Source organism: Hemiscyllium ocellatum, chromosome 1 (assembly GCF_020745735.1).
Source record: "Hemiscyllium ocellatum isolate sHemOce1 chromosome 1, sHemOce1.pat.X.cur, whole genome shotgun sequence".
Lineage (NCBI taxonomy): Eukaryota > Metazoa > Chordata > Chondrichthyes > Orectolobiformes > Hemiscylliidae > Hemiscyllium > Hemiscyllium ocellatum.
In genome coordinates this window covers 150,372,110-150,399,718 of record NC_083401.1, presented here as the reverse complement: position 1 = coordinate 150,399,718, position 27,609 = coordinate 150,372,110, and the positions used below count along the sequence as shown (strand labels likewise).

At 41.7% G+C, this 27,609-nt stretch overlaps 1 protein-coding gene across 1 annotated transcript in view; it reads right to left on the bottom strand.

The window, feature by feature from the left end:
- tll1 (tolloid-like 1) overlaps positions 1-27,609 on the bottom strand; it is a 379,020-nt gene that overhangs the window by 343,868 nt on the left and 7,543 nt on the right. Inside the window, exon 2 of the mRNA XM_060832796.1 lies at positions 18,466-18,941. Within this exon, the coding sequence (XP_060688779.1) occupies positions 18,466-18,610 (145 nt within the window). The 5' untranslated portion in view covers positions 18,611-18,941. The remainder of the gene's footprint in view (positions 1-18,465; positions 18,942-27,609) is intronic.

Sequence of the window (27,609 nt, the reverse complement as noted above, 5' to 3'; positions counted from 1 at the left end):
GAAGCTATGCTAGCATGCTTATCAAAGGCAAGCAGAAGATGCTCCCTGTTGCAAATTGCTCCTAGAGTACAATGTACAGATGCAGGGATGCAATTCCCCACATGCTACGTTTCTGATCTGAGCTGCGCAGTCAGGCAATACCTGTTACAATTTGATCCTGAGAGAAAGTAAGATGAGTCACCCTTGGGCCACTCCCACACACCAGTGGAGGAGAAGTAGTTGTTGTTGCAAACAGAGAGCTACAAAACGTTTCATTTCTTACTCTTGCTTTATTTCAAATGTATCTTGTACAATTAGCCCTTCAAATGCAGGTTTCCAGCAAAAATAAAACCTCCGACACAACCTAGGAGCGTGTACAAAGAAAGAACGGGTGCACATTTCACAACCGCAGGCTGTGTACGTGAACTTAGCCCATTAACATGGCAATGTTGTTTCTCATGAATTATCAAGCAAAAGCAAATAGCAGAGTGAAACATTGATCTATAACAACAAAGTTTTTATGGATCAATCACTCTGCTGATAAAAGGTAGAATGCTCAGACAATCTCAAAAAATATCTTCTACTGCAACAATACAACATTTTCAGCTCTAAAACCCATTAATCCTCATCATTAGTGATGAAAGATGGTCAATTGGTATTAAATCCTGTTCAGACTCCTGACTATTAGATACTGTGTTATATTACTCATGATCTATTCATACAATTATCCAATTGAAAAGATATTCAATTAGTCTGTACTGAATTTAAGATCACCATAGGTGTTCTGGTGGTGCAGTGGCAGCATCCTTACCCAAGATGCAGATGACCCAGGTTGGAGTCCTACCTGCTTCAGAGGTGTGTAATAACATCTGTTATCTCCACTGTTGCATGTGGACTTGGATTTTAGGTGCCTATGCCTAATCAACTGCTTATTATAGTCAGTTTTCAACAGCCTGCAACTGAACTTAGCACATATTTCAAAAGGATTGTATTGAGAAAAACAGTGCAGTACTAGCCAGTTAACACCATAGACATCCCATAATGTACTGTTTCACACAGAATTCGCTGATTTCAGTCAGAATGGGGATGGAATGCCTCATTTCGTGCTGAGTCAAGATTCCCTATACTGGAAAGTAGTGTGTAAAATCCTGCAAGGTTAATTATTGAGTGAAATTATACTGCATGGTTTTTCTCCCCACACTTCCATATTGAAATAAGAACTAGTGTTCTTTTTAAAAAATTAACTTGTGCATGGCTTTCCAGAAGAAATTCAAAAACCACCCTGAACACACATCTATTTCCATTAACCACTTACTAAACCCACAAAGTTTTAAGGAAATAAAAACTGACTTAGATTTACATGGAATTTTTAAACAATCATTGAACATCTAGATAAAAGCTTTATTAGCAAAGAAATACATTTGAACTGTGGTGACCATTGTAACACAGGAAGCACAGCTTATTGCCCACAGCAGGACCCCACCATCAGTGATACAGATCATCTGGCTTTTTTGTGATGTTGACAGAGAAAGAATAATGGCAGCAAACAAGAGAAAATACTTCTGCTCTCCTTCAAATAGTGACACCAATTCTTTTACATCCACTTCATAGGGCAGACAAGGCTTCAGTTTAACATCTCATCTGAAAAACAACACCTCCAACACAGAATGCCCTGAGCACTACACTAAATATCAATTTCCATGTTTGTATTTAAGTCCCAGGACAGTATTTCAACTCAAAAGTTTGTGATTCAGAGGTGAGAGTGCTTAAAGCTTGGTTAATTGGTTGGGTACACATTAATCTCATTCCTCATGGGAGTAATTTTGACTTTGTGAGGTGATATAAACAGATTACAGTATATCAACAACTCACAGACGTGATAGAAACCAACCAACCAACACAGGCAGAAATGACAATTAAAATGACAGTGCACAACCTTATAAAAGGGGCAGTATTCGTCATTTCAAAATTGTACCAAGGGGTCCTAAGGTAAGGATAGCAGAAAACCAGAGGAATAAACTCAAACAAAAGTCAAAATCTTAATATTATTTACTAGCTTGCTGTGAATGATTGTATGACAACCATAATTACAGTCACAGAGATGCACAGAATGGAAAGAGACCCTTCAGCCCAACTCGTCCATGTGACGAAATATTCTAACCTAATCTAGTCCCATATGCCAGCACTTGGCCCACATCCCTCAAAATCCTTCCTTTTCATACACCCATCCAGATGCCTTTGAAGTGTTGTAATTCTATCAGCCTCCACTACTTCCTCTGTCAGCTTATTCCATAATCGCAGCATGTCTGTGTGAAAAAGTTGCCCCTAAGGTCTCTTTTACATCTTTCCCCCCTCACCCTAAAGCTATGGCCACTAGTTCTGGACTGCCCCACCCCAGGGAACAAACTTTAGTCTATTTACCCTATCCATGTCCCCCATGATTTTATAAACCTCTAAAAGGTCACCCCTCCCTCCACCCCCCTCCAATCCTCAAACATTCCAGGGAAAACAGCCCTAGACTATTCAGCCACTCCCTGTAGTTCAAATCCTCCAACCATGGCAACATCCTCGTAAAAAGAGAAAGTGAGGACGGCAGATGCTGGAGATCAGAGCTTAAAAATGTGTTGCTGGAAAAGCGCAGGTCAGGCAGCATCAAAGGAACAGGAGAATCGACATTTTGGGCATAAGTCCTTCTTCAGGAAGCCATTCCTGAAGAAGGGCTTATGCCCGAAATGTCGATTTTCCTGTTCCTTTGATGCTGCCTGACCTGCTGCGCTTTTCCAGCAACACATTTTTAAGCCAACATCCTTGTAAACCTTTTCTGAACACTTTCAAGTTTCATAACATCTTTGAGACCAGAATTGCACACAATATTCCAAGTGGCCTAACCAATGCCCTGTACAGCCGCAACATGACCTCCCAACTCCTGTACTCAATACACTGACCAATAAAGGAATGTATACCAAATGCCTTTTTCACTATCCAATTTACCTGCAACTCTACTTTCAAGGAACTATGAACCTACACTCCAAGGTCTCTTTGTTCAGCAACACTCCCCAGGACCTTATCTTTAAGCATATAAGTCCAGCTCTGATTTGCTTTTCCAAAATGCAGCACCTCACATTTATCCAAGTTAAACTCCTAACTAAAGGATACCCATCAGAAATATGCATGAAGAATTGAGAAAACACATTAATTTGTCAATATTCCTCACCCTGATTTTCAAAATAGAGCATAATCTTAGTGCTCTAGTTTGAAATGCAGAAATTTCAACCAATGTTCCACATAAGAATGTCAATTATTTTAGTTTTCCGAATAGAGTTTCCAAAATTTTAAAGCATGTTAATGGGAAAATACTGATCAATGTAATGTTGGTTGAATTTTATGGGACAACAGTTAGTCTTTTAACTAGTCAAAATTAGTCACAACATTAAAAACATTAGTAACATAATAAAAGGGCTGCTAAATTTATAACAGCCTTGAGTTATGACTTTGTCTTTGTACCATAATGGCTGATTTTAAGAAATAGGCTTTAGATTAAAAAAAATCCATTTTTAATTTAAAAACTGCCACAATCATAAAGTGACTAAATTGTAGAGATGGACATTTTAATTTGCTTTGCTAAAATTTCCCAATTTCACAGTTCTGAAAGAGAGGAAAAAAAAAGTTTGAGAACAATGCATATTTAAAGCAACTGGCAATTAAACCAAATTACTGCTGTGATCTAATCAATTGTGCACTTGTAACAATATGAAGCTTCAGCAATATTCACTTATGTCTTGCAATAGCATTCAATCCATCATGCCCTATAGCACTTCACTGCAGAACCATTATTATCACAAGCGCTCCTGCAATGCAGCAAAGCTTCTCATCCATTGCCTTAAACCTGTTTAAACTGTGTCAACATAATACTAAATACTAACAAAAAGAAACTTACAGTTTACTAAAGATTGTGCTTACAACTCAATTTTGTTTAGAGTAAGCTTTTCCCCATGTTAGGGGAAACTACCTATAAGCTATCATTAAATAAGTGCCTATACAGACAGAGCCTAATCCATCTGCAAATGGAAGAATAATTTGCCAATGCTGGCATCCAAGCCCCCAAGGCACTTTTAACACTTTGGTGTTAATCCCCTTCAAAAGTCCATCTAGTCAGATATTTCTCGTTTATTCTTTAAAATGCACGACAAAGGCAACACCAATGTTCATTTTAGGTCTGGATGCAACCAACCTGTGGTATCAGCTAAATTCTGACAAGTCACATACCTGAAACATGATATGTCAATTTTTAGTCAGTCAATTTTGCCTCAAATGATGAACTGAAAACTTAATGCCCATCAAAAGAATGAAGGCAGAGTGCTTGAAAACTACCAGCACTTGGCAGCATCAAGGCACTGAACACAGGACAGGAAATATCACTTATGTGCATGAAGGACAGAAGAGAAAAACAAGCACACTCAAACAAATTGGCTGTATTGAGGCAGGTATGGAATGGAGAGCCAGCCACAGCTGTCTCAGAACAACTTAAGCCCCACAGGGAGACGACAATATTTATCAGGATGTACACTTGGTGCAGCATAAGTGAATGATATTGGGCACTTAGTGCCTGGCCTTTGAACTAGGTTAGCCAGGACAGGAGTAGCATCTCAATAGCAAAAAAGATAAAAAACAGGGATCAAGGTAACTCAGGACAATTGGGCATCCCAACTGGCGAGAAGGAAAGTTTGTGCTGGCAATGGGGACAAGACTGCTGAACTCTGGATCAACAATAATAGAGGGGCTACATGGAAAGACAGAACCCAGAGCAATATAAAGGCATGGAGGGGCAGAAATGACCCAGGGGTTATATTCTATAGGAGTTACTGTCATCAAAACAAGTTGCCCACAAAGAACCAACTCCCAGGATTCAGAGGAAGCTGCGATTCTCCGGCAGATGTTCAGAGCATCTGTGCATTCATCATCATGACATGATCACCATGCCTTTCCAGTGGCCAAAGTCATTGAGACCACAGCTGCATCACTTTCATTCCCTTCCATGAATCCGCTGGATTCCTTATGACATCGCAAAAATCAGCTGCAAGCTACTGAATCTCAATGTCACTGACATAATCTTTACCGGAGCAGAACTTTGCATTCCTTTAATGACAAATGTGACTTCACTTTAGGGTTTGCCTGCACTGCTGTATTTCTGCAATTGTGGGCCTCAACTGCACGCTCTGTCAAGACCAGAGAGGTCTATCAATTGGATACTGTTTTTAAAAAAAAAGGTGTTTACTGAGGGATTGTAACACTTTTTGAAAGCATGTACATGAACATTCATGTTAAGTACTATTTAGGCTGGTTCAAACAGCAGATAGTTTGCAGACTAGCTGATATCAAGGGCTGCTTACAAATGGAGATTCAGCTGAAAACAAGTAGCAGATTGGTTTGTGAACAAGTGGCTAGTAATCACAAAGGCCTTCTGCCTGCCAACACCTGTAGGATTGATTTCCAGGTAGCTGATCAGCTTGGCACTGCGAAACGCCATGAGATGTCTGCAATCTCATCAGCTATTTCTGATCTCTGCAGTAAAACGACCTTTAAGCCTGAAGAAAACTAGTTCATTGCTTCTTCTTCAGTTTCCGTAAGCTTTGACTCAATAAAATAAAATTATAAGCATGAACCAGTCACCCTGAGCCTCCAGTGACAGCACTGTGAGAAGATCAAGAAATAGCATTCTGATCAGCACAGGAATCATCTCCGTCAACAATTTGGACAAGGACCATTGAACTGGAGTCCAAATATTTCCCACTTCCCATAACAGCCAAATTTTTCTCCTCCCACCCACTCCCCCAAAATCTCCCTCACAGCCTCCCTGATTAGATCTAAATTGGCATCTAAAGGGCAAGGGTCAATCCTTGCCTGTATGTTTATAAGAGGGTTAGAGTTTTAAGGAATCTATTATATGGCGACAGCTCAAAATTATTTGCTGTAGCCTATTCATAAAAAAGTAACAATATAATAAGTAGCAATTCTTGTTAGGTACAGAAACTATTGTTAGCGTGGGTCTAAATGACAGGTAAATTGGAGAATTCTGTACACTTTTTAAACTTGTTAACTTTTGTTATGATCCTGAGCAGTGCTTCTTTCCTGTATATTCTCACTTTGTAAGCTGACATGATTCCTTCATCCTCAGCTGGTCAGAGCTGCCTTAGATCTTTATACTAATCCCAAAGTGGGTGGATTGATCTTAAACCACAAGCTGTGTCCTTTCAGAAATAGCTACAAACCCTCTACTGAATTTCCAGATGGAGAATTTTACCCAATGCTACTTGTTCAGTAGGACAATCATTTAACAGGTCAACAGATTTCTGAAGGGGGGGTTCAGGTGCCTAGGTCAGAACAGTGGTGTCCTCTGATATCCTCCAGCAGTGTTATTGGACATTGAAGTGGCTTGCTATTCTCATTGCACCACCACCTTCCAGTGACACTTGTTAGGATGATAAGAATCTGGCAAGAGGCACTTAATCTAAGTAACAGAAAAAAAAGTCAGGATAAATGGGTCACTTTCATGCTGACAAACTGTAACTACTGGAGTGCTACAGGAATTGGTGCTGGGAGCTCAGCTATTTACAGACTATAGAAATGACCAGGGTGCAAGGACGGAGTGTACAGCAGCCAGATTTTTCTATGATACAAACATAGCTAGGAAGCAAATTGTGAGGAGGATGTACACAGTATCTGACAAGACTTGATAACAGAGGTAAAAACAATGACTGCAGGTGCTGGAAACCAGATTCTGGATTAGTGGTGCTGGAATAGCACAGCAGTTCAGGCAGCATCTAAGGAGCAGCGAAATCGAGGTTTCAGGCAAAAGCCCTTCATCCTGATGAGGGCTTTTGCCCGAAACATCGATTTCGCTGCTCCTTGGATGCTGCCTGAACAGCTATGGTCTTCCAGCACCACTAATCCAGAATCCAAGACTTAATAACAGTTTGATTGGGTCAAAGTTTGGCAGATGCAGTAGAACATGGGAAGGTATAAGACAGAGGGTGGTCCTGAGACCAGTGAGGTGCCAGAAGGATAGATGCTGGGTCCTCTACTTTTCATCATTTAGATAAATGATTTGGATGTGAGTTTAAGAGATATACTTAGTAAGTTTGCAGATGACACCAACGTTGGAGATGTAGTGGTGAGCAAAAAAGAATACCTCAAATTACAACGGGATCTTGATCAGATGGGCCAATGGGCTGAGAAGTGGCAGATGGAGTTTAATTTAGATAATTGTGAGGTTCTGCATTTTTGGAAAGCAAATCTTAGCAGGACTTATACACTTAAATGGTAAGGTCCTCGGGAGTGTTGCTGAACAAAAAGTGACTTTGGAGTGCAGGTTCATAGCTCCTCGAAAGTGGAGTCACAGATAGATAGGATAGTGAAGGTAGCATTTGGTATGCTTTCCTTTATTGGTCAGAGTATTGAGTACAGGATTTGGGAGGTCAAGTTGCTGCTGTACAGGACATTGGTTAAGCCACTTTTGGAATAGTGTGCAATTCTGGTCTCCTTCCTATCGAAGGCTGTTGTGAAACTTGAAAGGGTTCAGAAAAGATTTATGAGGATGTTGTCAGGGTTGGAAGATTTGAGCTATAGGGAGAGGTTGAATGGGCTTGAGCTGTCTTCCCTGGACCAGAGGCTGAGGGGTGACCTTATAGAGGTTTATAAAATCATGAGGGGTATGAATAGGATAAATAGACAAAATCTTTTCCCTGGGGTGGGGGAGTCTAGAACCAGAGGGTATAGGTTTAGGGTGAGAGGGGAAAGATATAAAAGAGACCTAAGGGGCATCCTTTTCACACAGAGGGTGGTACATGTATGGAATGAGCTGCCAGAGGAAGTGGAGGAGGCTGGTACAATTGCAACATTTAAAAGGCATCTGGATGGGTTTATGAATAGAAAGGCTGAGAGAGAGAGATATGAGCCAGGTGATGGCAGGTGGGATTAGATTGGGTTAGGATATCTGGTCGGCATGGACAAGTTGGACTGAAGGGTCTGTTTCCGTGCTGTACAACTCTGACTCTAAATGTGAAGAGGTGAATGGAGAGTATACGGATGCCTCTTCTGCACCACTAGATGGCATCTTGCCAGAACCTGGATAGGGAAATATTCTTTATCTCCCTCATGGCCTCCTTCATTAGAGCTAGGTTGGCATCAAAACAGCAAGGGTCAGTCTTTCCCTGATTATGAGACCTACAACTCCCCTGTGACATGAACTGCTCTCTAATAAATGGGAAGGGTTAGACACAATTGCTTCCACCTCGGATAACCAAACGGTTTAAAAAAATGGCTGTAATCAGATGTCGAGACAAATTTCACACTTCATCAGAACAATTACTATCCCAAATCAATTAAGAAAATACCCTCGTGAAAATCTGAATTTTGGCCAGTTTCCCAAAAGACTTCGGTTTCTGACCCCAAAACAGATCTGCGTCCAGTTTTCCAACTTTATGGTTAAAAATTCAGCCCGTGTTGTGTTTCTAGCATTTAAGGTTACATTTCAACTTTCCAATATTAACAGTCTTACCTATCTTATAAAAAAACAAAACCACAGCTGGTAAATTTGGTTTAATGACCCAGTAGCTGGTAAGAAACTGCAGCTTTGCTTATTACAGCTCATTTTTATAACACTTACCTTTTTTAAAATATTCAAATTAAACATCAGACAAGAATTTGCTGCAGGTGGGTGCTTTTATTCCCTTTAAACATATCAATCTAAATCGCTTATTTTTACTGAAAACTTTATTCAAATACTTCTAAGCAATCCTTAGTTCATTTCAAATTCTGATGCCAAAGTTGAACAGAGTGTTTGCGTGAATAAGACTCGATAAGTCCTTCTTGCAATCCTGCACAGCTATAAACCAACAATTTGCTAACAGTTCTCTTTTGCTCACCAAGAGCTGTGTTCACAGCCTCCAACTTTCATACTGAATAAGATATAAAATGTTTTAAAGGACAGATTTCAGACATGGATACATTTTCAAAAACAGTAATTGTTTAAACAAGAGCTTCAAGGTTCCTCAGGAAAAAAGGGCATTTTAAAACGATCAACTTAAAAATGGATGTGATCTCACTTATCAGATCTGTAACTAAGAATTTCATTTTGCTAACCAAATCAACACGCCAATCACAGATGTTAGGCACCCAACCTTTCTAATGCTTGACTGTTTATTGTAAACTTTGAGCAGTTTGTCACATGCTATAAACACAATTGTTATTATACAGGAGTCAGGATGCATCATAAAAAAAATCCACTCAACGTTAACCTTCTTAGACTGAAAAAAATCACATCTTGATATGGTGAATTTTGTCAACTGCATGCAACCAGCCTATTTTCTATTGTGCTATTCCATACTATTAGGCATGGAGCTAATCCACATTACAGTTTTTATAATATTTATCACTTTTTTAATCCTGACTTTAGGTGGAGAAGTAATCAATCTGGATTACTCTCAGTGGTTATTTCCAATGAACACAAATACAAAAAAAATAAGTTTTATAAAATAAACTTTCCTTGTTGGATGTGAGCATAAGAGGTACAGTTAGTAAGTTTGCAGATGACACCAAAATTGGAGACATAGTGGACAGCGAAGAGGATTACCTCAGATTACAACAGGATCTGGACCAGATGGGCCAATGGGCTGAGAAGTGGCAGATGGAGTTTAATTCAGATAGATGCGAGGTGCTGCATTTTGGGAAAGCAAACCTTAGCAGGACTTATACACTTAATGGTAAGGTCCTAGGGAGTGTTGCTGAACAAAGACCTTGAAGTGCAGGTTCATAGCTCCTTGAAAGTAGAGTCAGAGATAGATAGGATAGTGAAGAAGGCGTTTGGTATGCTTTCCTTTGTTGGTCAGAATATTGAGTACAGGAGTTGGGAGGTCATGTTGCGGCTATACAGGACATTGGTTAGGCCACTGTTGGAATACTGCATGCAATTCTGGTCTCCTTCCTATCGGAAAGATGTTGTGAAACTTGAAAAGGGTTCAGTAAAGATTTACAAGGATGTTGCCAGGGTTGGAGGATCTGAGCTAAAGGGAGAGGCTAAACAGGCTGTTTTCCCTGGAGCGTCAGAGACTGAGGGGTGACCTTATAGAGATTTACAAAATTATGAGGGGCATAGATAGGATAAATAGACAGTCTTTTTCCTGGGGTTGGGGAGTCCAGAACTAGAGGGCATAGGTTTAGGGTGAGAGGGGAAAGATATAAAAGAGACCCAAGGGGCAACTTTATCATGCAGAGGGTGGTACGTGTATGCAATGAGCTGCCAGAGGATGTGGTGGAGGCTGGTACAATTGCAACATTTAAGAGGTATTTGAATGGGCATATGAATAGGAAGGGTTTGAAGGGATATGGACCGGGTGCTGGTAGGTGGGACTAGATTGGGTTGGGATATCTGGTAGGCATGGACCGAAGGGTCGGTTTCCATGCGGTACATCTCTATAAATGGTGCTAGCAGATTTGCACTGAACAGTTTGTTGTTATTAGAATCAATATCTGTTAAAATGACACTGCCATAAACATAGAGCCTGTTTCCACACTGTAGGGATTCTTCGGCCCAACAAGTCCACACTGATCTTCCAAAGAGTAACCCACCCACACCAATTTTTCCTGCGCTAAATTTATCCCTAACTAATGCACCTAACCTACACATCCCTGAACACTACGGGCAATTTAGCATGGCCAATTCACCTGACCTGCATAACTTTGGAGTGTGGGAGGAAACCCGAGCACCTGGAGGAAACCTATGCAGACACAGGGAAAATGTGCAAACTCCACGCAGTCAGTCGCCTGAGGCTGGAATTGAACCCAGGTCCCTGGTGCTGTGAGGCAGCTGTGCTAATCACTGAGCCACCATACAGCCCCAACAATTTAAAATTTACAGTAACTTAATACAGGAAATACATGTGGAGCATATTTTGGCACCCAAAATTAATGTCTGATAAATCTGGGTAATATACTGTGAACAAACACCCCATAGCACTTATCAAATAGAATATGCAATCAAGACAGACATCATGTGGCTCAGTAAGTCTCCTTCGCCCCCACCCACAGATATTAAGAACATGGTGGATAATCAAATCTTAATCTATGTACTTCTGGACTCTGAAACCTTTCCTCCAGTACTTAGTCATTAGCACAGTTTTTTGCCATTAGCTTTCTGACAGAGTTTCCAATGCAGAATTGGTATAGTTCAGTTACCTTTTCAGCAATGGACTTTAACAGCTCATTTTTGTTGGAGGTCTCTGTCTCTCCCCTACCTCCCCCCACCACCCACACCCCTCAGATCTCCAGAGGTTCAGCTACACAAAACTATTCAGCTGCTCTTGACTTCCTCTAGGTCCCCATTCATAAACTCTACATACTGCAGGTAAGGCCCCTGAACTTTAGGTAAAACTTTCATCAAATAATTTTAGGGCAAACAAAATTCCCAAATCTCTAATTATACCACAGCAAGACATGCAATAAGAAAAAACTAGTAAACATGTTTGCAAAAGTTAAAGTGAATTGGTCGTCAACCACGTAAAAAGGTCTAAAACTGCAGAGACTAACAATGCATTCAACTTGATGGCCACAAAGTTATCAAAGTCCATTGCTTTGAATATAGGCAACACTTATTTCACTATGTGTGATGTGGAGAGGCTGCATGCCAGAACAAAAAAGATACACCATTGTGAAAATGGAGTACAAGTAAAGCTAGCCTATACCATTAAAAATGAGCCTGCAGGTAGAAGTAAAGTTTATCAATGCTGAAAGTTTATCAAGAACTCAGTAATGGCACAATATGGAAAGCATGCTCCAGATGATCAAGGTGAATTGGAGGTTTTGGTACAGGAGGTGGAAAGAAAACAATGACAACAAAACATAAGACCTAGGAGGTCATACAGACAAACTCTAAGGAGGCAGCGGAACTAGTCAAATAACTCACCTAACCAACAATCTCGAACAATCAACTCATACCCAATATTCACAACTTCACTACACTCTCACTGCTCATGTCTGACACCCACATCTCAGCTTACAAGCACTGCCAGCTGATCAACCATGACAGTCATATTATCGAAACAGACTGCACATCATTTAGTGTGACAAATCATTCTCCCTTTCAGGTTGATGTATAAATCCATGATGAGGGATAGGCACAGCTGTAGTCTGTACACCTACAGAATTTGCATTGTGGAACAGTGATGCTGAGGCTATGGTCAATATTTGGGTTTTTTTTCGGTGGTGGGGGGTGGGGGCAGGGTGATGAAGCAGGGATAATGTCACCTCCATCCTACAATTCCTTCTGAATTACAATCTATAAAATTGTGTGAGTGTACACCATTTGATTTTCCACTCTTGCTTCACCACAACCTAGACTTCTGCGTTTATTCTTCAAAGTACTCAAGAACTGAAAAAAACTCATCAGGGAGCACTGCAAGAGTAAGGGGGAAAGGAAGGAAGGAAAGACAGACAGACAGACAGACAGACAGACAGACAATGAGAAAGTATTACTCGCTCTCATATTTGCAGCCACTAGCTCAAGTGGCACTGCACACACATGCTAGATGCAGAATCTGCATGTAGTAAAAATCCAGGCACAACTGGATTGGGTAGATGCCAGCTCACCCGAAAACAAGGTCACACAAGTTCTGCTGCAGAGGACGCCAAAGACTGGGATGAGGTGGGCTACAGAAGAATGTAACAATATCGTCTCTGGGTCAAACACAAGAGAGTGATAGGGAAGAAGAAAATCACGGCTGTATGCTTTACCAGCATCATATTCAGATAAGTCAAACTGCTGGCAGCCCAACTAGAAAGGAACTATATTGAAACAAAAACAAACCGCTGAAGAATTTCAGCGGGTCTAGCAGCATCTGCGGGGGTAAAAAGCAGATTTAATGTTTCAAGTCTGGTGACTCTTCATCATGATTCAGCTGTACCAAATACAACCCATATAATGTCAATAAGGAGCCTAGGAGTATGCTAAAAGCAACCTATGTCACAACAGGACAAGGTGTGGGTAGTTAAAAAAAAAATGGAAGGATGGAAAAGGCTCGTACGTTATTCAACATGAAGCATCCTAGAGGCTGCGGGGTCGCCAAGCAAAAAATAAAATGCTCTTCTTCAAGCTGATGCTGAGGCTTGTTAGAACATTGCAGCAGGCCCGACAGCACACTGATGTGGTGGTAGTGGCAGGGTAGGACATTTCAGACAGAGCTCATCCCCTCCAGCTCTTCCTTTTTCTCTTGTGTTTTTGTTGCTTTCTCCTCCCAGCCTCGGACTCGGCGCACAGCCAGCAAGGTGGTCTCTGGACTTGGTGTGGCAGACTCTTGGTCTAGTGTGGTGGTCTCCCGATGGCCTGGCGTGGCCTCAGCGTGGACTTCGGGTCTCGAGGTGATCCATCAAAGTGCAGTCCCACCATGGCTAAGCACTTATGAAAGACTATGTTTGAACTTTCAGCTCTACTCCTTTATTTTCTACTTAAGAAAGTATCACTGTACTATAATCACTGCAATATTTAACTTTGTTCTTTCTTTCTACATTTTTCTTAAGTTTCTGTACCAATGCACTTGTACCTAAGATGGTCCCTTGTGTGGTGATTCGATTAGATTCCCTACAGTATGGAAACAGGCTTTTCTGCCCAACAAGTCCCAACATAATACACTTTCCACTGTATTCCTGTACTTTTGTATATGTGACAAAACACTTAAATTAAAATCAAGTGGCAGACAACCTGGAAGCTGGGAGTCAGTTTTGAGGACAGACTGAAGGTGTTCTGCAAAGTGGTCACTCACTCCGCATTTCATCTTGCCGTAGAGGAAACCATGTTGTGAACAGTAAATATAGTAGACTATATCAAATGAAGTACAGGTAAAGGATTACTTCATCTGGAAGGTATGCCTGGGCCCTTGGGAGGGACGAGGTAAATGAGCAGGTATTACTTCTTCTACAACTGCATCGAAAGGTGTTGTGGCAGTGTGAGGAAATGTTAGGAATGGAGAAGTGGACCAGAGGGAATTGTCCCTGTGAAATGTTGACAAGGGAGGGGAGGGAAATGTGTGTCTGGTCGTGGCATCCTGTTGTCGGTAACAGAAAATGTCCTTTGGATATGGATTCTGGGAGGTGGTAATTGTGGACCAGGATTGTTGTTGTGGGAGGAAAGGCTAGGGGTGAAGGCAGAAGTGCACGAGATGGGCAAACTCAGCTAAGGGACCTGTCGACCACAATTGTAGCGAGTCCTCAGTTGAGGAAAAGAAATAGTAGACATCTCTAAGACCAAACCCTACAGAAGGTGGCATCATCAAAAATGAAGTGACAGAAACAGAAACTGGAGGAATGGGACAGGGTCCTTACAGGTGTGAGGATGTCTAATCAAGATAACTGTGGGAGTCAAATGGATTTGTAGCACATATTGGTGGCCAGCCTATCCACAGAATAGGAAACAGATATTGAGGAAGGGAAGGGAGGAGTTCAGAACAGACGAGGTGAGGGCATGGTAGAAATTAGATGCAAAATTGATAAATTTTTCCAGTTCAGAATGAGAGAGGTATGCAGTCTCAATAATGTCACCGATGTACCAGAACATGCGTTGTGGGGAAGGACCCAAGCAGGATTGGAAGGAGTGTCCAACCTTCCTCACAAAGAGATGAGGATAACTGGAACCCCGCCGGTATCCATGGCCTTACCTTTAGTCTAAAGAAAGAGAGAAGTTGTTTAGTGCGAGGACAAGCTTGATAGGGACAGCTCAGACCCTTTTTCCCCAGGCTGAAGTCTTGAGACCATCTTGATGGCAGATGGGCATGTAAAGGGATTGTACATCCATAGTTAAGAGGACGTGACTGGAGCCCACAAACTGGAAATTTTGAAATGGACAAAGTTTCAGAAAAATCGCAGACAAAAGTGAGGAGGGACTACACAAAGGGACAAAAAGTGATAAAGTAGGAAGAGTAAGTTCTGTGGGCCAGGATGAAGCAGAAAACAATGGGTCTGCTTGGGAAGGACTGCTTGTGGATTTTGGGCAGAAGTTAGAAGCAGGCTGCACAAGATTGGGGGACTATGAGCTGAGAAACTATAGTGGGAAGATCCCCAGATATGGCGACAAGGTTAGTCACAGTTGTAGGCACAATGGCCTGATGCTCAATGGTGGAGTCATGGTCCAGGAGAGATAAGAGGTGGTGTCCAAGAGCTGGCATTCCAGCTTCGCAATGTAGAGGTCAGTACATCAAACACCACCACCTTTATTGGCTGGCTTGATCAAAAAGTCAGGACTGAATCACAGAGCTCAGAGTGCACTCAGTTCAGAGGAAGACAGATTTGAATGGGAGGTGGGGGAGCAAAGGAATTAAGACAACTGATATCACCTTGACAATTCTCAATCCAAACAGGGACACAGATTTACTAAGGTATTTGAACAGTCATTAATCCCACACCATGGGGAAACCTGCAATCTTTACAGTATTTGCTTCTTTATGCCATTAGAGAATTAAATGTCAACTTTCTTGCAAAGCTGTGAAATAGTGTCATTCCTTGAAAAAAATGGATGGCAAGCTGTCAGGTTTGGAGAATTTGAGTTGTAGGGAGAGGTTGAATAGGCTAAGGCTGTTTTCCCTGGAGCATCGGAGGCTGAGGGGTGACCTTATAGAGGTTTATAAAATCATGAGGGGCCTGAATAGGATAAATATACAAAGTATTTTCCGTGGCGTGGGGGAGTCCAGAACTAGAGGGCACATGTTTAGGGCAGGAGGGGAAAGATATATAAAAAAAAAGAGAGATGCAAGAGGCAACATTTTCACACAGAGGGTGGTACGTGTATGGAATGAGCTGCCAGAGGAAGTGGAGGCAGCTGGTACAATTGCAACATTTAAAAAGGCATCTGGATGGCTATATGAATAGGAAGGATTTGGAGGAATATGGGCCAGGTGCTGGCAGGTGGGACTAGATTGGGTTGGGATATCTGGTCAGCTTGGACGAGTTGGACTGAAGGGTCTGTTTCCATGCTGTACATCTCTATGACGCTAAAGGTGGTCTGCTCCAGCCTGGAAAGAAGTTACAGGAACAGTCACTGTGGCAGCCACATGCAACCAGATCTTCGCCCTATGATGTTGCAGCGAAGTAGATTTTTAATTAAAATATCCTTTGTGAAGCGGGGACATCAGATATATTGATTCATTCTAAGGTTTTAAGTAGCTTGATTCTCAGAATACTCTTGCCAGATATGGTATTGTCTGAAAGTGTTGCACACTAATTTACATCATAATCTGCGATCTTTGGAGATTTACACTTTGTGAACAATTTCAACAAAATAGTCGCTTGCCTGATATGCATAAGTGTGTTTGAACATTGAGCCACTTTTTACAGCCGATATGTGCTATAAATGATCAAGTATTAAAATACAAACAGGTTTATCTCACCCACATAACATACACTGGAAAGGCATTTTGATAAATCAGTCCACAATATTGAATTCTTGAAGATATTTCATTGTTAACTTTCACATTGCCCAAAGTAAAATATGATGCATCAAATGCATTAAAATTTGTCCAATATAAAATCCTTATCACATCTTTGAAAGGCTGCCTGAGAATCACTTCTGATATTTTGTCAAACTTATAACCACCAATATCAACACGCAACTAGTTACAGCAAAAAAAACTACTTCCTCATGAAAAATCATTGAATATGACAAGCCTGATTCTGTATATAATGCAAAAGTAAGACCAGGTTGAGGCTGGAAACACAATTTTGTGTACATATGTTAAAAGCGAATTATTTTGAACTGCAAACACCCTCAGAGTAAATGAGTAAAAGCCATACTATATAATTTGTACGCCACTCACTAACTGAAAGAAAAGTACTACAGGAGCTTCTTTGAAAGTGAAGGAGCAGGCAAAAGTGAATAAAGTGTTTAACAGATGAACTTGAAAATTTCAGTGGAAAAACTAAAAAGACGCATAAAATCAGAAGCTTGAATGTTGGCCTTTCACAACTCTGTTTCATTAAAAGAGAGTGTAATAGTGAAGCTTTATCATCTAAATATATCGGGTGTTCATTCGAAGCGTGTCTATCCTTTTTTTAAAAAAGGGCAGAGGGGTGATTTTGCATTTAAAATAGGTCACTATTTCTACAAAGGCTTACTTACCAAAGAAACAAAAACCAATAAAGCCACGGATGCCGTTGGACTGCAAGACATCACGAGGGAATTCGTTAATCACCTCTCGGCGCCAGTTGCTCGTGCAAAAGTTTCGAAAAGTGATCTGCCCTTGCGTGAATCATACAAATCAATACATTCCCCTTTAAAACAATCCAGTTTATTGACCAGTGAATGCATCTTTCTTGGGTTAAACATACAAACAGTTGTGTATTTCGATTGGTCCTGCAAATGTTACCAGCAACTTCCTTCAACCTTTCAATGTCCGTGATCAAATCTGCAACCGCGGTGCAAACTTTATCCTCAAACCTTCATCCAGGGGCACCTGGAGACAGCGCGCGCGTGCGCGCACTCACCCTTCGCGCTCAGGAGGATCATAAGGCGGGCGCGCGCTCCCTCCACCCTCAGGTGCACCTGGTGGGCGGGCACGCGCTCCCTCCACCCCCTGGAGCACCTGGTGGGCGCGCGCTCCCTTTCCACCCCCTGGAGCACCTGGTGGGCGCGCGCTCCCTCTCCGCCCTCAGGAGCACCTGGCGCGCTCCCTCTACCCTCAGGTACACCTGGTGGGCGTGCGCGCGCTCCCTTTCCACCCCCGGCACACCTGGCGCGCGCTCCCTTTCCACCTCCTGGAGCACCTGGCGCGCGCTCCCCCTCCGTCCTCAGGTGCACCCTGAGAAAGTGCTGAAAAGGATTAAAATAAATATTAGTTTGGTCAAGAGTTTAAAAAAGGCCCCGATAATTATGGACGGGTCGGTGTGGAATTGTAGAGCCAGAGGCTGATGTGCAGTCAGTCAGTCACAGAGCACATTATCAGGTCCATGTAGGATACTGGATACCAGCTGTGAATTCCCGAGTGATCTCAGTCCGGGACCTGGCCCTGTCAGGATGCAGCAACACTGTTGAGAATAGCCAGAGCTCGACTGCAGCTGGTCAGTGACCTCACAATCTGCATGTCCTCACGCAGTGCACAAGTTGAAATGCAATATGATATTTCCAGTTAAACCTGAACTGAACAGCGAATTAAATCCAAAGCAAAAAAAAACGTAAAACTCATTTGAAAAAAGCAAGTCGGGTGAAAAGGACCCCCTACGCTCAGAAAGCGACTGGTTAACCTGAGCGGACGAAACAATCACAAACCGCGGAACGGTTAACAACAGCGAGCAGTGTTCAGTAGCTCCCACACGAGGTATGAAATAACTAGCAAAGTGCCCGCCTTTCGGAAGTACATAGCTTGTACGTTTAACAGACCATTTCGTGCCAAGTACAACTTTCTGAAGTGTCGTTTCGTTCGCATGGAGAGGGCAGAAAGTTAGTTCACTTACCAGCTTTGCATGGGTCTTTGTAATCAATGACCTCCGCCTTTTCTTCATCATAATAATCATAAGAGTAGTCGTATTCGAGTCCACTAATCCAGTGAAGTTTCCCAGATAGAGACAATCCGGTGAGTAACAGTGCAATTACATTCATTTTCAAATGTTGATCGATTAAATACTGTTTGAGTTGATTGTGGAAGAAAATCTACTCCATATAGTTTCGGTAAAGGACATAAATATCATATATTATGTATACTTAAATAAAATGGAAGGCAGAAGTCGACGGTGGAGTCTAAGAGGGTGATACGAAGCCTTAGTTAGACCGTCGGAGGTTAATTTATGTCAGCTTTGGAAGGTGAATCGTTTTAGTTTGTGTTTCCTTCTCCGCTGTTCGTGGACTTGTTAAATCCAGTTGATTTTTTTTTAACCTTCAGGATGGATGAGGCGGTTGTGGGAAGGAGCGTCCAATGTTCTGAACATCCACTCTGCAAAAGCACAGCAAGAGCATAATTTAAACAAAGACCTAGACAGCTTCTGAGCAATGATGACATCCACCACAGAGGCAGGGTGCCAGGAATAGCACTTTTCTGCTCACTTACGAAAATCCTATAGGCATATAATAGTCGTCAGCAGCCTCCAGCATCCTGCTTACTTGTTCATACAATCAGGGTCATCCGGACCAGTTTGATCGCTTTTCTTGATAAAGTAAACTTCACAGAAACGGCAGCCACGTCGCGAGAAATAAATAAAAGCTAAGGTCATGGAGTGGCGAAAGACGCCTCTCTGTCTCTAACTGAGGAGTGCAAGAGGAGACTAGCTTTCAGTGATGAAACTAAACCCCAGTGAGAGAGAGGGAGGGAAATCCACAGCTGCTACAGCAGCTGATTGTAGTTTCTTACGACGTGATAGTTCAATAGAAAAAAAAAGCCTCTTCCTCCAATGTCCCAAATGAAACACGGAAACAAAGGGAAATGTGTCTTTTAACAGTACAAAGTATATCTTAAAGTATCGTTTTACTTCGGTTTGAATACCTCAATCTGCACATAAAAAAATAAGCTACACCTGTCAAAAATCATCACTTCGCCCTCCTTTATCCCCACACGAATGTTCTCCTTCTCATGGTTAAGTTTCACAAGCTTAACCTTTGATGTACGTTCTGGGGGAGTTTGGACAGTGACTGTCAGGAGGCAATTAAACTGCTGGGGGCAGTACAGCCAGTCCTGATCCTGGTGTTCATGGATATTTTTAACAGGCAAACTGGATGTCAATTGAAAGCACGGATGGCAGTCAGTCTTTCTTCTGTCCCTAGCAATGACGCCAATTTCAGTGTCCTGTAGCTGTCACTAAGGTCAGAGAGGACAGACAGCATGATTTGGAGATACTGGTGTTGGACTGGGGTTTGTAAAGTTAAAAGTCACAACACCAGGTTATAGACCAACAGGTTTAATTGGAAGCAATAGCTTTCAGAGCGCCGCTCCTTCATCAGGCGGTCGATGAAGGAGCAGCGCTTCAAAAACTATTGCTTCCAATTAAATGTGTTGGACTATAACCTGATGTTGTATGATTTTTAAAAACTTTGTCCATTCCAGTCCAACACCGTCTCCTCCAAGTCACTTTCTGAATGGTTTGACCGATTTACACCTTAAGTTGACAGTCAGGGCTACATAACTACCTCAGTGCTGAACAATAGTTATACTTGAAACCACAATGTTGCCAGACTTGCTGAGTTTTTCCAATAGTGTTTTTTATTTTACCTACTTTACACAAAGTGTGCACAATTTCAGAAGTAATAGAAACTTTCAAACTATCATAAAACTTAAGAACATTAAAGTCAATTTCTGCAATAGGATCAGCATTTTAGATGGTACTATTCTTGTCATAAGTAGTCCTTTTATAAAGGCAGAAAAGTAAATGGTGCCTTGAACAATTTTCCAGGGCGGTAAAGTCCTTTAGGAGAATAGAAAAGCAGCCTGTTATTTAAATGGAAAAAAACCCTATTTTCTTCAGTAGAAGCTGAGGTAGGTGTCCTTGTATGTGAAGCAAAAAGTTAACATGCACATACAATATGTTAAATAATTAGGAAGAGAGGTGGAATTTGTTATTTGTCCAATTGTACAGTGAATTGGCCAGACCACACTTGAAGTATCATGTATAATTTTGGACTCCTTATTTAAAGACAGGCGTGTTTGTATTGGATTCTGGATCAGTGGTGCTGGAAGAGCACAGCAGTTCAGGCAGCATCCAACGAGCAGCAAAATTGATGTTTCGGGCAAAAGCCCTTCATCGCCTTTATTCCTGATGAAGGGCTTTTGCCCGAAACATCGATTTCGCTGCTCGTTGGATGCTGCCTGAACTGCTGTGCTCTTCCAGCACCACTGATCCAGAATCTGGTTTCCAGCATCTGCAGTCATTGTTTTTACCCTGCGTTTGTATTGGAAGCAATTCACAGAAGGTTTGGAGGGGGCAGGACATGTACAACAGCTTGGGAGGAGTACATCACCATGGTGAGGCAGAAACTGGCACTGCTCCCTCTCCATTGCAAGTAAAAACCTGGTAATCGGGTGTGAGGTACTGTCATTATTGTTGCACATGGCACATATCTTGCCCCTTCCCTGAACCTGCACCTTAACTGACAGCTGAGCCATCCTCCAATTCATCTGGAGGTCAAAGAATCACCGTGACTGCAGGGATGCCATGTACTAAGCTCTGGATAAGGAAAGACATATCCAACACCACCCTTATCCTGATGGTCACTTTTGTGTACGGGTGCATCAAGCTGTGCATGGACCCTTGGTATACAAACACCAAGTGTCATTACATACTGAGGCTCTATCTGTCCCCAGGTGTTGCAAAGGATGGGTCTGGCCTCAGCACCATGGAATGTTCCAAGTAGTGGAACCATTCCGTACCACCTGTGCCTCGTGGAAAGATTTGTAAAGTGAAATACCTTTGACTAGAAGTCTATCAGAAAGTGGTTAGCATGTAATATCCTCGATACCCTGTGGGAAAAGGGGAGGGTGAATCCTGTTGCTTAGTTCCGTGAGCAGACTATCAAAGTCATTTGGTTGTATGCCTCTTCACAAGGACTTTTCAACAAGCACCAAGATATAGCTTGGCTAGTGGTGAGAAGGGCATTGCCCATCAGATATTTCATGCACACCCGGTCACTCTGCACCATTGTGTGCTGCCTTTGAAGCGGCTGTGCTGGTGAAGAAACTGACACACATCTCCTTCTGGAATGTGCTTTTGCAAAAAAGATTTGGAGAGAGATGTAGTAGTTTTTGTTGAGGTTCGCCCTGAGCAGCTCTCGGACTTAGGACTTGGTGCTCTACAAGCTGTTCCCTGTGATGCACACTGAGACAAACATTGACTGCCTCTGGAAGACCATCAATTCAGTGAAAGATACTCTTTAGTCTGCCTGAAACTTGTTGGTCTTCTAGTAACCTTGACAGAGTGCTGCCAACTGGCACATTCCAAGGACTAGGACTACATGCTGCTGGATGCACCAAAGCCAAGGTACTGTGGGGAAAGACCACCCTCTAAGGTCATTCTGCCAAAGTACAATGAGGGTACATTCAGTTATCAGACTCTCTTTGCCTCAAAAAAAGTATGTAAATACAGTAGTGTCCTGCATGAGTAGGAAATGCCTTTGGTATTTTGCAACTGTAGGGAATGTCAAATTCCAATTTTTTTAATATACAAAGATCGTGCAGAGGGTGGTGCATGTGTGGTGTGAGTTGCCTGGGGAGGTGATGGAGGCTGGTATAGATGCAGCATTTGGAGGGCATCTGGTTGGGTATATGAGTGGAGGGGGTTTGGAGGGATGTGAGCCAGGTGCTGGCAGGTGGGACTGGATTGGATTGGGATGTCTGGTCGGCGTGGATGGATTGGACTGAAGTGTCTGTTTCCGTGTTGTACATCTCTATAACTGTTTTAGCACCTATCCAAAGATTTTTTTTAGTAAAATATACTTTCACAATGTTAAGAAAAAGTCACTATGCTGACTCCTGAAAATAAGATGTCTTCCGAGGAAAGGTTAAGCAGGTTATGCTTATACTCATTAAATGTTTCAAAGAATAAGGCATGATCTTATTTAAACGTACAAGATTCTGAATATTTTCTATTGTAGGGCAGTCGAGAACTAGACAGTCCAGTTTTGAAAATAAGGCTTTCCCATTTAAAACAGATGAGGAATTTGTACTCTGAGTTATTAGGCTTTGGAATTCACTTCCACAGAACAGTAAAGGCTGGTCATTAAAAATTTGATTTTAGGTATTGTAGTAACAAGAGAGAGGTGCAGCTTATGGGGACAGGAAAGCTGAATCAAGGTAAGCCCTTATTAAATGGCAGAGCAGGACTGATAGGCCAAATTGTTTAATTCTGCACCTATTCCATATGATTAAATACAAATAAAAATAAGCACGAACAATATCAAATGCATATATGTCATGGGGAAATTGTTATAGTACCTGTGGATGTTAATTATTTTGCCTTTGTAAATGACATAAATCTACATTTTATGTTCTTCTGCCTGGGGGAGTTTATATGCAAGTGTATAAACATGACCACGTGTCAAAATTTCTTCAAAGGGCATCTATTATGGCTTTTTCAAATTCCCAGCTTTCTGTGACACTCCTTTTCTTCTGCGACCAAGTTGTTCAATCATGCCCTCAGTTCTAACTTTAATGCTCTTTGCTCCACTTTCTCTCAGCCTGGTCATTCTCCTGATCTAGTCCTACCTTCACTTGAAATGGTAAACGTAGGTCAGTCTTTCACCATCAGATCCAACAGGATTATTTTCAAATCCTGGTCTTGTATGCCAAAGCTACTCTTTTCCAGAATCACCCTGAAATGGAAAGCTAACTCTTGGTTTCTTGTCTTTTCTACAAATTGTCATCCTAATCTCTTATGCATTGTTCCAACCCTACAACAATAAGTGTGAGAAACTCCAATATATGCAATAGGGCAGAAGTAAAGTATTCAGCCCTTCAAGCCTGCTCCAAAATAATAAGATCATGGTTGATCTGGTTGTATCAAACTCCATATTCTCACCAACCTCTATTACATATGATAGGCTGTCTAATAAGAACCGATCCACCTCGGTCTTGAAAAAATATTTAATAACCTCACCTCCACTGCCTTCTGAGGCAGAGTTCCAAAGCTGTTCAAACATCAGAATTTTTTTTCCCGCAGCTCTGTCCTAAAAAGATGTCCCCTGATTCTGGATTGACCCAAAAGAGGTGACAACCTTTCCATGTCTCCTTGGCCAAAACCATTCAGGATATAATAAACTTAATCAAATCATCACTCACTCTTCTAAACTCCAGTTCAGCCTCTCCACCTTATTCTCATAAGACAATCCATTCAGTGAAGGTATCAATCTATTAAACCTTCTATGAACCACTTCCAATGCATTTGTATCCATTCTTTAAATAAGGAGATCAAATGTTCACATAGAATTTGAGATATGTATTCATCAATACCCTGTATAACTGAAGCATAACATGTTTCACATTCAATTCCTTTTGAAATAAAGGTTATCATTCCGTTAGCCTTTTTGATTACATGCTGCATACATTTTTGTGACTCATACCAGAACTCTAATATTTTGGTACCTTGGAATTCTGCAGTCATTCTCTGTTTATGTTTTTGATGAAGTAGATTAGATTCCTCACACTGTGGAAACAGGCCATTCGGCCCAACAAATCCACACCCACCAGACCAATTTACCTCGACTAATGCAACTTACACTGTGGAACAATTTCATGTTGTTCTTTGTTTTTTTCATTCTTCTTGTTAAAGTGAACAACTTCACAATTTCTCACATTAAGTTCATCTGCTAGACTCAACCCATCCATATCCAACTGTAACATTCTGATGTCTTCAAGTTTATTTTCCTACCTTGATGTCAACTGTGAATATAGCTATCATGCCCAACATTCCCTCATATCAGTCATTGATATCAAATGTAAAAATTGCACAGACTCAAAGGACTCTATTTGCCACATGCTGCTAATTTGTACATGTTGTTTTCTGACAATCATTCATCCATGCTAGCACGTAACATCCCTACAACATGAGCATCTATTTCTGTAACAACCTTAGTGGTACCTTATCAAATACTATCTGGAAGTCCAAGTACAGTATAGTTATAGACTCTCCTTAATCCATCGCACATGTTACTCCTTTCAAGAACTCCAAAAATTAGTTAAACACTATTTTTCTTTGAAACCATACCGACTGCCCCGATTATCCTTGGTTTTCCTAAGTGTACAGATGTAATTTTATGATGGATTCTAACAGCGACCCCTTGACAAACATCAAGCTAACTGGCCTTAGTTTTCTACTTTTTTGCATTTTCTGGCTCACTTCCTTCTTGAACGGAGGGGTTATATTTGCTATTTGAGGTCAATGTAATCTGTCCTGAACCTAGGGAATTTTGGAAAATTAGCATCTCTTTTAAGACCCTATGATGAGATCCTCTGGACCTAAAGACTTGTCATCTTGCAGCCCCCACTGGTTTGCTTAGTGTCTTTCCCTCATGATTTGTAATTTTATCAATTCCTCTTATCCCTTTCATCATCTGATTTAGAGATATTACAGGAATGTTTTTTGCATTCTCTCTATAGTCAAGACAAAAAGGAAAATGTTTGTTTGTTCATTTCATCTGCCATTTCCTTGTTTTACAGTAATCCAGAAACCCAGGCCAATGCACTGAGGACATGAGCTTGAACCCCACCATGGAAAATGGTGAAATCTCAATTCAGCAAAAATCTGAAAGAAAGCAAAAAGCTGGATTAATGGCAACCACGTAATCACTAATGATTTGTCACTTAACAGAAGATACCTGGTTCACTAATGTCCCTTAGGGAAGGAAGTCGACCATCCTCACCTGGCCTAATCTACACGTGACTCCGGTTGCACAATAATGTGGTTAACTTATCACTTAAGATGGGCGACAAACGCTAGACTGGTCAGCCACATCCATATCCCACAAAACAAGAGAAAGGTGATTATGCTGTACTTGCAAACTACAGCCCTATTTCCAAACAGACTACCATCTCCAAAATTCTTTAATGTGTTATAGTTTCTGAAATTTTGACAACTTGTACATAATTTCATGTCCCAGATTTGCTGCAGAACTAAGATAATCCTTATAAGAATTACATATTACATCCTGTGAGAATAGGACTGTGATAAACTACCCCTACTCATTGTCTCAACATCTGTTCTCTGAAGCTGAACCAGATCATTTGCAAAGTTGGCTGCTAATGAGCTTTCCACTTGCTACACTTCAATAGCAAGATCATTTCCTTCTATTTTTGCAGCACCATCTGACTTCACCCAATTGCAGTTTATCCATTTTGCTACCCTCATCCATTCCCTTTGAACATATTGATGTTCTCTTTGTTGGCCATCCAATTTGCATTTTCTATAAGTTTGATCTTATCAAAAATTGCAGTGTTTTAAAAGTTACTTCACTAGGTGTTGTTGGCTAGGCCAGCATAGAGTCAGATGTACAGCACAGAAACAGACCCTTCAATCCAACTAGTCTATGCTGACCAGATATCCTAACCCAATCTAGTCCAACCTGCCAACACCCGGCCCATACCCCCCAAACCCTTCCTATTCATATACTCATTCAGTTGCGTTTTAAAATGTTGCAATTGTACTAGCTTCCACCACCTCCTCTGGCAGGCCATTCCATACCCATACCATCCTCTGTGTGAAAAGGTTGCCCCTTAGGTCTCTTTTATATCTTTCCCCTCTCATCCTAAACATTTGCCCTCTAGTTCTTGACTCCTCCAGCCCAGGGAAAACTTTGTCTATTTATCCTATCTATGCCCCTCATGATTTTATAAACCTCTACGATGTCACCCCTCAGCTTCCGATGCTCCTGGGAAAACAGCCCTAGGACTATTCTACCTCTCCCTATAGCTCAAATCCTCCAATCCTGACAACAGGGTTTCTGAACCCTTTCTTGTTTCACATCTTTCCGATAGGAAGAACAGAATTGCATGCAATATTCCAACAGTAGCCTAACCAATGTCCTGTACAGTTGCAACATGACCTCCCAACTCCTGTACTCAATACTCTGACCAATAAAAGAAAGCATACCAAATGCCTGCTTCACTATCCTATCTACCTGTGACTCCACTTTCAAGGAGCTATGAACCTGCACTCCAAGGTCTCTTTGTTCAGCAACACTCCCTATAAGTGTATAAGTCCTGCTAAGATTTGCTTTCCCAAAATGCAGCACCTCACATTTATCTAAATTAAACTCCATCTGCCACTTCTCAGCCCATTGGCCCATCTGGTCCAGATTCTGTTGTAATCTGAGGTCACCTTCTTCACTGTCCACGATGTCTCCAATTCTGGTGTCATCTGTAAACTTATTAACCATACCTCTTATGCTCACACCCAAATCATTTTGGGCAGCATGGTGGCACAGTGGTTAGCACTGCTGCCTCACAGTGCCAGAGACCCGGGTTCAATACCTGCCTCAGACTGTGTGGAGTTTGCACATTCTCCCCATGTTTGTGTGGGTTTCCTCCGGGTGCTCCGGTTTCCTCCCACAGTCCAAAAATGTGCAGGTTAGGTGAATTGGCCACACTAAATTGCCCGTAGTGTTAGGTGTAGGGGTAAATGTAGGGGAATGGGTCTGGGTGGGTGCGCTTCGGCGGGTCGGTGTGGACTTGTTGGGCCAAAGGGCCTGTTTCCACACTAAGTAATCTAATCTAAAAAAAGTAGTGGACCCCCACTGATCCTTGTGGCACTCCACTGATCACAGACCTCCAGTCTGAAAAATAACCTTCCACACCATCCTCTGTCTTCTACCTTTGAGCCAGTTCTGTATCCAAATGGCTAGTTCTCCCTTTATTCTGAGATCAAACCTTGCTAACCAGTCTCCCATGGGGAACCTTGTCGAATGCCTTACTGAAGTCCATAAAGATCACATCTACTGCTCTGTCCTCAATCTTCTTTGTTACTTCAAAAAAAAAACTCAGTCAAGTTTGTGAGACATGATTTCCCACGCACAAAGCCATGTTGAGTATCCCTAATCAGTTCTTGCCTTTTCAAATACATATACATCCTGTCCCTCCGGATTCCCTCCAACAGCTTGCCCATCACAGAGATCAGGCTCAAGGTCTA